The sequence below is a fragment of the Anolis sagrei genome, chromosome 12 (assembly GCF_037176765.1).
Source record: "Anolis sagrei isolate rAnoSag1 chromosome 12, rAnoSag1.mat, whole genome shotgun sequence".
NCBI lineage: Eukaryota > Metazoa > Chordata > Lepidosauria > Squamata > Dactyloidae > Anolis > Anolis sagrei.
This window is the reverse complement of record NC_090032.1, coordinates 15047151-15062040: the sequence shown is the minus strand read 5'-3', so window position 1 is coordinate 15062040 and position 14890 is coordinate 15047151. Positions and strand designations below refer to the sequence as shown.

The window sequence follows — 14890 nt, the reverse complement described above, 5'->3', positions numbered from 1 at the left end:
CATCTAGGATTATAGGCCCGGTGAGTCAGTGTGGTGCAATAGTTTCAGTGTTGGACTAGGACTCCAAATCCCAATTCAGGCAAAGAAATCCATTTGGTGGCCCCAACACAATTCACACTTTCCAAGGATCTGTCTATACTGCCATATAATGTAGTTTCAGAATGCAGATCAACTGCATTGAATTGGATTATATGGCAATGTAGAACTCATATAATAAGATTCAATCTGCATTATATAGCAGTGTAGATGGGGCCTCAAAGGAAGGGAAAGGCAAACCCCAACTGAACAAATCTTCCCAGGAAGACTCCATGATAGGTTCGCCTTATCATGAATAGGAAATGACTAGAACAGGCATGGGCAAACCCAGCTTTGGGGGCCGTATGCAGCCCCTTGGGCTCTTTTCTCAGGCCGTCCTCTCTCTCACCATCCTATCCTTCCTTCCTTCTCTCTTTCCTCCCTCCTTCCCTCCCTCTTTCTCCTTCCCTTTCACCTTTCGTCCTTTCTTCTTTCCTCCTTCCTTCCTCCTTCCCTTCCTTCCCTCCTTCCTTCTCTCCCTTCCACCCTTTCATCCTTCCCTCTCTCTCTTTCTCCTTTCTTCCTTTCATCCTTCTTTGCTTCCTCATTACCTACCTTCCTTCTCTCCCACTCTTTTGTACTTTCCTGCCTTTTCTCTTTCCTTCCCTCTCTTTTCTTCCTCCTTACGTCACTTCCTTCCCTCTTTCTCCTTCCATTCTTCCCTTCCACCCTTCTTTCCTTCCCTCTTCCTTCCCTTTCGTCCTTCATTCCTTCTGTCTTTCCTTTCTCATTACCTTCCTTCCATCCTTCCCTTCTGCCCCTTCATCCTTCCCTGTCTTTTGTCTTTTCATCCTTCTCTCCTTCCTTCCTCCTTACCTCCCTCTTTCTCCGTCCATCTGTCCTTCCTTCTGTGTGTCTGTCTTTCCTTCCTCATTACCTTCCTTCCTTACATCCTTCCATTCCACCCTTTCATCCTTTCCTCCAGTTTGTCTTTCATTCTTCTCTCTTTCCTTCCTCCTTACCTCCCTTCTTCTATCCTTCCCTTCCACCCTTTCGTCCTTCTTTTCTTCCCTCTTTCCTCCCTTTCTCCCTCTTTCTCCTGCCTTCCTTCCGTCTTTCCTTCCTCATTACCTTCCTTCCTTCCCTTCTACCCTTTCATCCTTCTCCCTTTGTCTTTCCCTTCTTTCCCTTGGGCTCTTCTCTCAGACTCTCCTGTTCCTCACTATTCTATCCTTCCTTCCTTTTCTCTTTCCTTCCTCTTTCTCCTTCCCTTCCATCCATCTATCCTTCCTTTCCTTTCCTTCCTCCTTCCTTCCACCCTTTCGCCTCCCCCCTTTTGTATTTTCCTCCTTCTCTCTTTCCTTCCTGCTTGCCTCCCTCCTTTCCCTCTTTTTTCTCCTTCCACTCTTTTGTCCTCCCTTCCTTCCCTCTTGTTCCTCCCTCCCTTCCCTCTTTCCTTTATCCTTCCCTTCCTTCTTTCAGTCCTTCTCTTCTTCCCTCCCTTCCCCTTTGTCTTTCCTTCCTTCTCTTTCTCCTTCCACCTTTCATCCTTCCTTTCTTCTTTCTTTCTCCTTCCTTCCTTCCTGTCACTTTTTCCTCACCCCTTCCTTCTTTTCTCCTTCTTTCTCCTTCCCTCTTTCCTTTATCATTTCCTTCCTTCCTTCAGTCCTTCACTTCCCCCCCTTTGTCCCTTCCCCTTTTCTTTCCTTTCTTCTCTATTCCCTTCCTTCTTACCTCCCTCCCATCCCTCTCTTTCTTTTTCCCTTTTATCCTTCCTTCCCTCCCCCTTTCTCCTTCCATCCTTCCCTCTTTCCTTTCTCCTTCCCTTCCTTCCTTCAGTCTTTCTCTTCCTCCCTCCCTTACCCTTTGTCTTTTCTTCCTTCTCTCTTTCCTTCCTTCTTACCTCCCTCCTCTTTCTCCTTTCACCCTTTTGTCCTTCCTTTCTTCCCTCTTTTTCCTTCCTTCCTATCCCTTTTACCTCACTCCTTCCTTCTTTTCTCCCTTTCTCCTTCCTCCCCTCTTTCCTTCATCCTTCCCTTCCTTCCTTCAGTCCTTCACTTCCTCCCTTCCTTCCTCTTTGTCTTTCCTTCCTTCTTACTTCCCTTCCTTCCCTCTTTTTCTCCTTCCTCCCTTTTTTCCTTCCTTCCTCCCTCTCTCCTTTCTCCTTCCATCATTCCTCCCTTTCGTCCTTCCTTCTCTCTTTCCTTCCTCCTTCCCTTCCTTCCTTCCATCAATGGGAGTGCTAGCATGCGACCCACAAGTTTGAAAGTTTGCCCGTGCTTGGACTAGAAGGCACACAACAACAGGAAGACGAAATACATCATAGAGTTGGAAGAGACCTCGAGGCCATCCAGCCCAACCCCCTGCCAAGAAGCAGGAATATTGCATTCAAAGCACCCCAGACAGATGACCATCCGGACTCTGTTTAAAACCTTCCAAAGAAGGAGCCCCTACCACACTCCGGGGCAGAGAGTTCCACTGCTAAATGGCTCTTACCGTCAGGAAGTTCTTCCTGATGTTCAGGTGGAATATTTTAAAAAAAATGCGGGACCCACGCAGGTCGTGCCATAGAGTCATCATTTCCTGATTATTACTCTCCTCCGGAACCATATTGGATTCCCGAGTTTTGTGAGCTATGTTATCAAGCGGCCCAACTCCAACCTCTTTCTCCTTACCTATCTTTGCCGTTCTGGATGGAGTTCTGGCCCAAGCTGGCTCGATCAAGCAAGGGTGAGTTGCGGCTTCTGTTTGTGCTGGTCGAGAGGACGCTGTTCTGCAAAGAGGGGGAAGATCAGGTCAGGGGAGACCTTCATCGCTGCCTCGGAAAGCAAGGGGAAAGGGGAGGGGAGCACTTCCAAGGCGCTATTCTGCATAGACTGGGTGGGCACCTCGGTCCTCCCAAAAATGATTTTCAAAGCTCCTCTTTCTGGTTCTTGCTTTTTGGACCTCTTTGAATCACCACCTCTTTAAAAATAAACTGTGACTCATTGTGAAATGCATATATAGAAACACAGACTTGGAAGAGACCTTGTGGGCCATCCAGTCCAACCCCATTCTGCCAAGAAGCAGGAAAATCACATTCAAACAGCCCCAACAGATGGCCATCCAGCCTCTGTTTAAAAGCCTCCAAAGGAGGTTTTTATAATATTTTATAATATTGATAATAGTATAATGTAATACAATATAACACTAAGAATAATGATATTATATATTTTATATTATTATGATAAATATGATAAAACTGAGTATATACATCATATTTCTTTATCTAGAGATTGCCATATACCTGTATATTTGTATTTGCAAGCCCTATATATCTATATTGTATATATTTGCAAGCCCTATATATCTATATTTATAATATTATAATGTAATACAATATACTAATAATAATAATAATAATAATAATATGAAAATGTGACTCTATTTCCTGTGCTGGTCAATGACCAAAATAAATGATTTGATTTGATAATAATAATATGATATTATAATTATATATTTTATATTACATGTAATATTACTATTAGTGTTACAATATAATGGTATAGTACAATATAGTCAAATATTGATTGAAATTTTTCTTTGTTTTTAAATGTAATTTATTGCATATGTATGTTGTAAACCACTCTGATCATTCGGGGAGTGGCCGTATATAAATTCGATTAATAAACAAACAAACAAACAAACAAATAAATAATATATAATACTGATATTGTACTATGCTAATAATATAATGTGTGTGTGTGTGTGTGTGTGTGTGTGTGTATATATATATATATATTAGCTGTCCCCTGCCACACGTTGCTGTGGCCCACATGGGGGTTCTGTGTGGGAGGTTTGGCCCAATTCGTTCTATTGTTGGTGGGGTTCAGAATGCTCTGTGATTGTAGGTGAACTATAAATCCCAGCAACTACAACTCCCAAATGTCAAGATTCTATTTTCCCCAAACTCCACCAGCGTTCACATTTGGGCATATTGAGTATTTGTGTAGAGTTTGGTCCAGATCCATCATTGTTTGAATCCACAGCGATCTCTGGATGTAGGTGAACTACAACTCCAAAACCAAAGGACATTGCCCACCAATCCCTTCCAGTATTTTCTGTTGGTCATGGGAGAACTGTGTGCCAAGTTTGGTTCAATTCCATCATTGGTGGGGTTCAGAATGCTCTTTGATTGTAGGTGAACTATAAATCCCAGCAACTACAACTCCCAAATGACAAAGTCAGTTTTTTTGAGTGAAGGACCTACATTGGGTTGTTAGGTATATGCTGTCCAAATTTGGTGTCAATTCATCCAGTGGTTTTTGAGTTCTGTTAATCCCACAAAACGAACATTACATTTATATATATTTTAAGCTGCTCTGAGTCCCCTTCAGCGTGAGAAGGCCAGCATGTAAATGTCGTAAATAAATCTATATATATAAAAATGCTCTGTGCGTAATGAGTACCTTAAAAACAAAAGGACCAATGAATGAAATCACACCAAATTTGGCAACAAAATGTCTCACTACACAAGGAGTGACCATCACTCAAAAAATTATGATTTTGTCATTTGGGAGTTGTAGTTGTTGTGATTTATAGTTCACCTATAATGAAAGAGCATTCTGAACTCCACCAATGATGGAATTGAACCAAACTTGGCACACAGTTCTCCCATGACCAACAGAAAATACTGGAAGGGTTTGGTGGGCAGTGTCCTTTCGTTTTGGAGTTGTAGTTCACCTACATCCAAAGATGACTGTGGACTCAAACAATGATGGATCTGGACCAAACTCTACACGAATACTCAATATGCCCAAATGTGAACACTGGTGGAGTTTGGGGAAAATAGAATCTTAACATTTGGGAGTTGTAGTTTCTGGGATCTATAGTTCACCTACAATCACAGAGCATTCTGAACCCCGCCAAGGATAGAATTGGGCCAAACCTCCCACACAGAACCCCCATGTGGACCACAGCAACGCGTGGCAGGGGACGGCTAATACACACACACACACACACACACACAATATTATATTATTAGCATAGTACAATATCAGTATTATATATTTATTCATTATTTATTTATTTATTAATCGAATTTATATACCGCCACTCCCCGAAGGCTCAGAGCGGTTTACAACATACATATGCAATACATTACATTTAAAAACAAAGAAAAATTTCAATCAATATATGACTATATTGTACTATACCAGGGGTCTACAAACGTTTTAAGCAGAGGGCCAGGTCACAGTCCCTCAAACTGTTGGAGAGCCGGATTATAATTTGAAAAATAAAACATGAATTCCTGTGCACACTGCACATATCTTATTTGTAGTGTAATAAACACCTTAAAACAATACAATAATTAGGTTCTTGTGGGTTTTTTCGGGCTATAGGGCCATGTTCTAGAGGCATTTTTCCTGACGTTTCACCTGCATCTATGGCAAGCATCCTCAGAGGTTGTGAGGTCTGTTGGAAGTAGGAAAAATGGGTTTATATATCTGTGGAATGGCTGGGGTGGGGCAAGGAGCTCTTCCCTGCTGCAGTTAGGTGTGAATGTTTAGCTGATCACCTTCATTAGCATTTGAAGGCCTGCCTGAGCCTGGGAAAATCTGTTGCTGGGAGGTGTTAATCTGTGCCTGGTTTTTTTTTTCCTCTCTGTTGTTTAGCTGTTATAATTTTAGAGTTTTTTAATACTGGTAGCCAGATAATTAAAATGAGGAAGAATGTTAACAAATATAAACTTATTAGTATTTCAGTGGGAAGTGTGGGCCTGCTTTTGGCTGATGAGATAGGATTGTTGTTGTTGTTGTTATGTTCTTTCAAGTCGTTTCAGACTTAGGTTGACTCTGAGCGAGGCCCGGGAGTTGTAGTTTCTGGGATTTATAGTTAACCTACAATCACAGAGCATTCTGAACCCCGCTAAGGATAGAATTGGGCCAAACCTCCCACACAGAACCCCCACGTGGGCCACAGCAATGCGTGGCAGTGGACGGCTAGTAAATCTATAAAAATAAAAATGTAGTGTTAGTTTGTGGGATTGACATAACTCAAAAAGCATTGGACGAATTGCCGCCAAATTTGGTCACAAGACACCTACTAATCCAAGAAATGACCATCACTCAAAAAAATTGTCATTTGGGAATTGTAGTCGCTGGGATTTATCAGGTATTTGCACCAAATTTGGTCCACTGAATGAAAATCCATCCTGCATGTCAGGTATTTACATTACGATTCATAACAGGAGCAAAATGACAGTTACGAAGTAGCAACGAAAATAATGTTATGGTTGGGGGTCACCACAACATGAGGAACTGTATGACAACCTGCCCCTAGCCAGCCCTCCCACATCCTGAAGAGACTAACTGTGGAAGGCGAAGGGGTGCTCTTTTTCCTCTCGAGGCCAGGCAGTGGGCTGGCGGGGACTTTGACCGTGCTGCCCGCCTTGCTCCGCCCGGCCTCCCGCTCCTCTTCCGGACGCTTGTTCTCCGCATTGGCCGCCTGCATTTTCTTGGAATACGACGAGGAGGTTGGGATGGTTGGTACTGCGGCAGGAAAGAGACAAGGAAGAAGAGAGAGCAGAAATAGGTCAGTGTTGCAAGATTATACTGTCGTCCTTTGCCCTTTTGTTGTGCCCTACCAACTATTGTGCTGAGTATGCATGCCCAGTGTGGAACACATCTCACCACGCTAAAACAGTGGATGTGACTCTTAATGAGACATGTCGCATTATCACAGGGTGTCTGCGACCCACACCACTGGAGATATTACACTATTTAGCCGGTATTGCACCACCTGACATCCGCCGAGAAGTAGCAGCCAATAATGAAAGGACCAAGGCAGAGACATCTCCAGCTCATCCCTTGTTTGGGTATCAGCCAGCACGTCAACGACTTAAATCAAGAAATAGTTTTCTAAGGTTTACAGAGACATTCGCTGGAACACCTCAGCAAGTGAGAGTCCAAAAGTGGCAGGCTCAAACCCAGAGCCTCATCCCCAAAATTGGCAATGCCTGCTGAATCTGCAAAACGCCTGGTCCTGGCACACACATCAAAGTCACAGAATCATATAATCAAATTTATTTATTTATTTATTTCAAAGTTTTCTATACCGAACTTCTCAACCTCATTGAGGGACTCAGCTCGGTTTCCAACCATAAAAACACATAGGTAAAGGTAAAGGTAGTCCCCTGACATTAAGTCCAGTCATGTCTGACTCTGGGGTGTGGTGCTCATCTCCATTTCTAAGCCGAAGAGCCAGCGTTGTCCGTAGACACCTCCAAGGTCATGTGGCCGGCATGACTGCATGGAGCGCTGTTACCTTCCCGCCGGAGCGGTACCTATTGATCTACTCACATTTGCATGTTTTTGAACTGCTAGGTTGGCAGAAGCTAGGGCTGACAACGGAAGCTCACGCAGCTCCCCGGAATCGAACCTGCGACCTTTCGATCAACAAGCTCAGCAGCTCAGTGCTTTAACCCACTGCGCCACCGGGCGCACACATACAAATATTAAAATATCATATCAGAATAAATATCAGAATCAAAGAGTTGGAAGAGACCTCCTGGGCCATCCAGTCCAACCCCATTCTGCCAAGAAGCAGGAATATTGCATTCAAATCACCCCTGACAGATGGCCATCCAGCCTCTGCTTAAAAGCTTCCAAAAAAGGAGCCTCCACCACACTCCGGGACAGAGAGTTCCACTGCTGAACGGCTCTCACAGTCAGGAAGTTCTTCCTCATGTTCAGATGGAATCTCCTTTCTTGTAGTTTGAAGCCATTGTTCCATTGCGTCCTAGTCTCCAAGGAAGCAAAAAACAAGCTTACTCCCTCCTCCCTGTGGCTTCCTCTCACATATTTATACATGGCTATCATATCTTCTCTCAGCCACATCTCCAGCTCATCCCTTGTTTGGGTATCGGCCAGCACGCCAACGACTTAAATCAAGAAATAGTTTTCTAAGGTCTACAGAGACACTCGCTGGAACACTCAGCAAGCGAGAGTCCAAAAGTGGCAGGCTCAAACCCAGAACCTCACCCCCAAAATTGGCAATACCTGCTGAATCTGCAAAACGCCTGGTCCTGACACACACATCCAAGTCACAGAATCATAGAATCAAAGAGTTGGAAGACACCTCATGGGCCATCCAGTCCAACCCCATTCTGCCAAGAAGCAGGAATATTGCATTCAAATCACCCCTGACAGATGGCCATCCAGCCCCTGTTTAAAAGCTTCCAAAGAAGGAGCCTCCACCACACTCCGGGGCAGAGAGTTCCACTGCTGAACGGCTCTCACAGTCAGGAAGTTCTTCCTCATGTTCAGATGGAATCTCCTTTCTTGTAGTTTGAAGCCATTGTTGCGCGTCCTAGTCTCCAAGGAAGCAGAAAACAAGCTTGCTCCCTCCTCCCGGTGGCTTCCTCTCACATATTTATACATAGCTATCATATCTCGTTCTTCAGGCTAAACATGCCCAGCTCCTTAAGCCGCTCCTCATAGGGCTTGTTCTCCAGACCCTTGATCATTTTAGTCGCCCTCCTCTGGACACATTCCAGCTTGTCAATATCTCTCTTGAATTGTGGTGCCCAGAATTGGACACAATATTCCAAGTGTGGTCTAACCAAAGCGGAATAGAGCATGGGGAGCATGACTTCCCTAGATCTAGACACTATGCTCCTCTTGATGCAGGCCAAAATCCCATTGGCTTTTTTTTGCCGCCACATCACATTATTGGCTCATGTTTAACTTGTTGTCCACGAGGACTCCAAGATCTTTTTCATGTGAGCCCTCCTCCTCACCTCTATGGCATCAAGCCCTCCCTTGCTTCAAAAGCGAGGCTCAAAGTACCGAAGCTTACCCTGGTCACTTAAACGGCGTTGCTTGGGGTTGGCTGATACACTGCGCTGTACCTTGTGGGACGGGGACGGGGCGGTGTTGTTCGTGAGTTCAGGTTGGGGCCGTGGCTTGAGCGTAATAGTATCATTGTCAAGCTGAAAAAGAACCAGGAAGAGAAAAAAGATAGCATGATGGAGCGAGGACAGAAGACACTCAGGCTTTGAACAACAGTTTGGCTTTTATATTTATTTTTTTCTCATTGTGTGTCAGCCACAAAGGCACTTGGAGCAGCTTACAAATAATAATAATAATAATAATAATAATAATAATAATAATAATCTAATAATAATAATTAATAATAATTGTCGAAGGCTTTCATGGCCGGAATCACAGGGTTGTTGTAGGTTTTTTCGGGCTGTATGGCCATGGTCTAATGCCTCTAGAACATGGCCATACAGCCCGAAAAAAACCTACAACAACCCATTAATAATAATAATTAATAACAATAAATAATAATAATGTCGCCATACCATGTGACAGTTGCATTCAGGAAAAACAACAAGAAAATCATAGAATCATAGAATCAAAGAGCTGGAAGAGACCTCATGGGCCATCCAGTCCAACTCTCTTGTAGTTTGAAGCCATTGTTCCGCGTCCTAGTCTCCAAGGAAGCAGAAAACAAGCTTGCTCCCTCTTCCCTGTGGCTTCCTCTCACATATTTATACATGGCTATCATATCTCCTCTCAGCCTTCTCTTCTTCAGGCTAAACATGCCCAGTTCCCTAAGCCGCTCCTCATAGGGCTTGTTCTCCAGACCCTTGATCATTTTAGTCGCCCTCCTCTGGACTCTGAAAAGCTCAGTTGTTATCAGGACCTCAAAATTGAACTGCAAAGGCTCTGGCATGAACCAGTACAGGGGGTCCCAGTGGTCATTGGTGCACTGGGTGCCGTGCCAAAAGATCGCAGCCGGCATTTGGAAACAATAAACATTGACAAAATCATGATCTGTCAACTGCAAAAGGCCACCTGACTTGGATCTGCGCACATCATTCGAAAATACATCACATAGTCCTAGATGCTTGGGAAGTGTTTGACTTTGTGATACAAAATCCAGCATATAGAGATCTCATTTGCTGTGACAGACTGTGTTTTGTGTCAGTATAATAATAATAATAATAATAATAATAATAATAATAATAATAATGTATTGTCGAAGGCTTTCATGGCCAGAATCACTGGGTTGTTGTAGGTTTTCCAGGCTATATGGCCATGTTCTAGAGCAGGGGTCCACAAACTTTTTAAGCAGAGGGTCAGGTCAAAGTCCCTCAAACTGTTGGAGGGCCGGATTATAATTTGAAAAATAAAACATGAATTCCTGTGCACGCTGCACATACCTTATTTGTAGTGTAATAAACACAGAAAAACAATACAATAATTAAAATGAGTAACAACGTTAACAAATATAAACTTATTAGTATTTCAATGGGAAATGTGGGCCTGCTTTTGGCTGATGAGATAGGATTGTTGTTGTTGTTGTGTGCTTTCAAGTCGTTTCAGATTTAGGTTGACCCTGAGCGAGGGCCGGGTAAATGACCTTGGAGGGCCGCATCCGGCCCCCGGGCCTTAGTTTGAGGACCCCTGTTCTAGAGGCATTTTCTCCTGACGTTTCGCCTGCATCTATGGCAAGATGCTTGCCATAGATGCAGGCGAAACGTCAGGAGAAAATGCCTCTAGAACATGGCCATATAGCCTGGAAAACCTACAACAACCCAATAATAATAATAATAATAATAATGGAGATGGAGGGCCTGATTCTGGCAGCCCAAGAACAAGCCATTAGAACAAATGCCATCAAAGCCAGAATTGAAAAATCGACAACAGATCTCAAATGTAGACTCTGCAAGGAAGCAGATGAAACAATAGATCACATCCTCAGCTGCTGCAAGAAGATTGCGCAGAGAGACTACAAGCAGAGGCACAACTCCGTTGCTCAGATGATTCATTGAAACTTGTGCCACAAACACCATCTGCCTGCAACAAAGAACTGGTGGGATCACAAGCTGGAAAAAGTTACAGAGAATGAACACGTCAAGCTACTTTGGGACTTCCGAATTCAGACAGACAGAGTTTTGGAACACAATACTCCTGACCTCACGATCGTGTTAAAAAACAAAGTATGGATTGTTGATGTCGCAATTCCAGGTGACAGCAGGATTGAAGAGAAACAACTGGAAAAGATGACACAATATGAGGATTTGAAGATCGAACTGCAAAGACTCTGGCACAAGCCAGTAAAGGTGGCCCCAGTGGTGATCAGCACACTGGGTGCAGTGCCTAAAGACCTTGGCCTGTACTTAAACACAATCGGCGCTGACAAAATTACCATCTACCAGCTGCAGAAGGCCACCTTACTGGGATCTACACGCATTATTCGCCAATACATCACAAAATCCTAGACACTTGGGAAGTGTCCAACGTGTGATCCAATTCAACAGCCAGCAGAGTGTCTGCTGTGGACTCATCTTGTTGTGTTTCAAATAATAATAATAATAATAATAATAATAATAATAATAGATGATAGATCACAAATGTAGACTCTGCAAAGAGGCAGATGAAACAATAGATCACAGCAGATGAAACAATGGATCTTGTTGTGTTTCAAATAATGATAAACTTTATTTATACCCCGCCACCATCTCCCCAAAGGGGACTCGGGGCGGCTAACATGAGGCCAAGCCCAAAAGTAACAATACAACAAAACAAAATTAAAAGAAACAAAATAGCATCAAAATAACACATGAAATGACAAAATAAAATAAACAGTCTCAAAACAACATGATAGAGGGAAGACACATGGGGTGGCTAAATGTGCTAGGAGTAAAATTGATAAAATTGGTAAAACCCCATTTTGTTTTGTTTTTTGTTGTTGTTGTGCGAGGAGTGACTTGAGAAACTGCAAGTTGCTTCTGCTGTGAGAGAATTGGCTGTCTGCAAGGACGTTGCCCAGGGAACGCCCGGATGTTTTTGATGTTTTGTCATCCTTGTGGGAGGCTTCTCTCATGTCCCTGCATGAGGAGCTGAAGCTGACAGAGGGAGCTCATCCGCGCTCTCCTCAGATTCGAACCTGCAACATGTCGGTCTGCAGTACTGCCGGCACAGGGGTTTAACCCACTGCACCACCGGGGGCTCCTAGCTGGTTTTAACCCTGGTTGAGATAAGAAGAATGTGTGCCTGAGGGAGAATGGGCTACTGAGAGAGGAGCTCAAAAGGGACAAAGAAAGAGGTAGGCCTTCATAGTGGTGACAGTGAGTCACCCTGGAAAATTCCTTCAGTTCCATAGATTTCGTTGCCCATGAACAACTCAGTTTTCCATTGTCACATTGCATTTTTGGTGAACTTTCTAATATTTTCACAAACCCCAATGACATCTAGACATTTGATAATCCAACAATGTGGCAGTGAGTCAAATGCTTTTTTGAAATCAATCCAAGTTGTATAGAGCAGGGGTCCTCAAACTACGGCCCGGGGGCCAGATACGGCCCTCCAAGGTCATTTAGCCGGCCCTCGTTCAGGGTCAACCTAAGTCTGAAATGACTTAAAAGCACACAACAACAACAACAATCCTATCTCATCAGCCAAAAGCAGGCCCACACTTTCCATTGAAATACCAATACGTTTATATTTGTTAAAATTGTTCTTCATTTTAATTATTGTATTGTTTTTAAGTGTTTTCGCACTACAAATAAGATATGTGCAGTGTGTATAGGAATTCATTCATGTATTTTTCAAATTATTATCTGGCCCTCCAACAGTTTGATGGAATTGTGACCTGGCCCTCTGTTTAAAAAGTTTGAGACCCCTGTATAGAGGTTTGTTTTGCGGCTTTTGCAATATTATTATTATTATTATTATTATATTATTATTATTATTATATTATTATTATGCTGAGCAAGGTTGACACTTGCAACATTCACACTTGCCTCCAACAGACAAAAGTACTTTCTCCCACCCTGGACTTTCCACAGATATATAAACCCCATTTTCCAACAGATCTCACAACCTCTGAGGATGCCTGCCACAGATGCAGGCAAAACATCAGGAGAAAATCCTTATGGAACATGTCCAGACAGCCCAGGAAACTCACAGCAACCTAATAACTCACAAGTATAATAGTAATAATTCTGTTTCCATTCGCCTCTCAGTTTGGGAAGGACAAATTAGGGCCAGATAGTATTCAAATGCATGCAAAACAAATGAACCACACAGCCACACATCCCCCTACCTCTGAATTTTTGTATCCTAGCAGCAGATATGTAGCCATGACTTCGTTATACTTCTGGCTGACTAACGAGTCCTGGATTTCCTCTCGGGTGTATCCCATGGAGATCATGAGCTCTGTAAGGTAATACATGGGAAAAAGGGGGGGAAAGGAGAAGTCAGAAAGTCTTGAAAGACAAATAAAGAAATGATATTATGCTCACTAAGAGAGATGCACAATGGGAGGAATGCTGCCATCCTGCCTTGGCACGTTACCTGTCCGCCGAGGGTCCTTGTAGTCGGGTAAAGGCTCCACATAAGGCTTTAATTCATCGTCTTCATGTCCCACATTCATCCAGCGGTCTTTCATGATTTGCTACAAGGAAGAGAAGGGGATACGTTGACCCAACTCGTGGGATGCAATGAGACAAGTGCTTTCCTTTTCAAAACAATTTGGTTACAGCAATCCGAAGCTTACAGAAACCCAGTGATTCTGGCCATGAAAGCCTTCGCAACAACACATTGAATATTTCTACAGTGAGAAACTGCTCCAAGACACACAGAGATTGGAAAAACAAGGGCCAGGAATCTCTGAGGATGCCTGCCATAGATGTGGGCAAAACATCAGGAGAGAATGCTTCTGGAATATGGCCATAAAGCTTGGGAAACTCACAGCAACCCAATTATTCCGGTCATGAAAGCCTTCGAAAACACACTGAACATCTCATTGGAGGGAAACTGTTCGAAGACACATGGAGATTGGAAAAATTATGGACCAGGAACCTCTGAGGACGCCTGCCATAGGTGTGGGCAAAACATCAGGAGAGAATGCTTCTGGAACATGGCCATAAAGCTCGGGAAACTCACAGTAACCCAATTATTCTGGTCATGAAAGCCTTCGAAAACACACTGAACATCTCTTTGGAGGGAAACTGTTCCAAGACACATGGAGATTGGAAAAACTAAAGACAAGGAACCTCTGAGGATGCCTGCCATAGATGTGGGCAAAATGTCAGGAGAGAATGCTTCTGGAAAACAGCCATAGAGCCCAGAAAACACAGCAAGCCATCTAGCCTCCAAAGAAGAAGACTTCACCACACTCTGAGGCAGTGAGTTCCACTTTTGAACCGCTTTTACAGCCAGAAAGTTTTTCCTATTGTCTGGCCCTGATTGATTCTTGTTTACAATTCCTGTCAATCAGGGCCAGCTAACACCTCCCAACAAAGGATTCCACCAGGCAGCAACCATCCATGCTTTGAAGCTGCAAGGCCATTAATAATAATGACAGCAGGATTGAAGAGAAACAACTGGAAAAGCTGACACGATATGAGGATTTAAAGATCGAACTGCAAAAACTCTGGCACAAGCCAGTCAAGGTGGTCCCAGTGGTGATTGGCACACTGGGGGAAGTGCCTAAATACCTTGGTCTGCACTTAAACACAATCGGTGCTGACAAAATTGCCATCTGCCAGCTGCAAAAGGACACCTAACTGGGATCTGTAGGCATTATTCGCCAATACATCACACAGTCCTAGACACTTGGGAAGTGTCCAACGTGTGATCCAATACAACAGCCAGCAGAGTGTCTTCTGTGGACCCACCTTGTTGTGTTTCAAATTATTATTATTATTATTATTATTATTATTATTATTATTATGCATACTGAAGAAAAGCAAGGCAGAAAGCTAGTAAATAAGGAAGAGTCCTGTTTGTATGGAAGTTTGTGCTGCCATTTACCTATTAGAGGCAAGGTAATATGCATGCATATTCAAAATGATCTAGAATTCAAAACGATGTTGACA

At 43.3% G+C, this 14890-nt stretch overlaps 1 protein-coding gene across 10 annotated transcripts in view; it reads right to left on the bottom strand.

Moving 5' to 3' along the window:
- The window catches only part of MARK2 (microtubule affinity regulating kinase 2), a 220298-nt gene that overhangs the window by 30370 nt on the left and 175038 nt on the right, over positions 1 to 14890 (bottom strand). For all 10 annotated transcript variants that reach the window (XM_060758466.2, XM_067472467.1, XM_067472466.1 and 7 more), the window contains exons 10-14: positions 13365 to 13464; positions 13114 to 13226; positions 8854 to 8986; positions 6367 to 6545; positions 2691 to 2788 (exon numbers count right to left, since the gene is read on the bottom strand). In XM_060758466.2, the coding sequence (XP_060614449.2) occupies positions 2691 to 2788; positions 6367 to 6545; positions 8854 to 8986; positions 13114 to 13226; positions 13365 to 13464 (623 nt within the window). The remainder of the gene's footprint in view (positions 1 to 2690; positions 2789 to 6366; positions 6546 to 8853; positions 8987 to 13113; positions 13227 to 13364; positions 13465 to 14890) is intronic.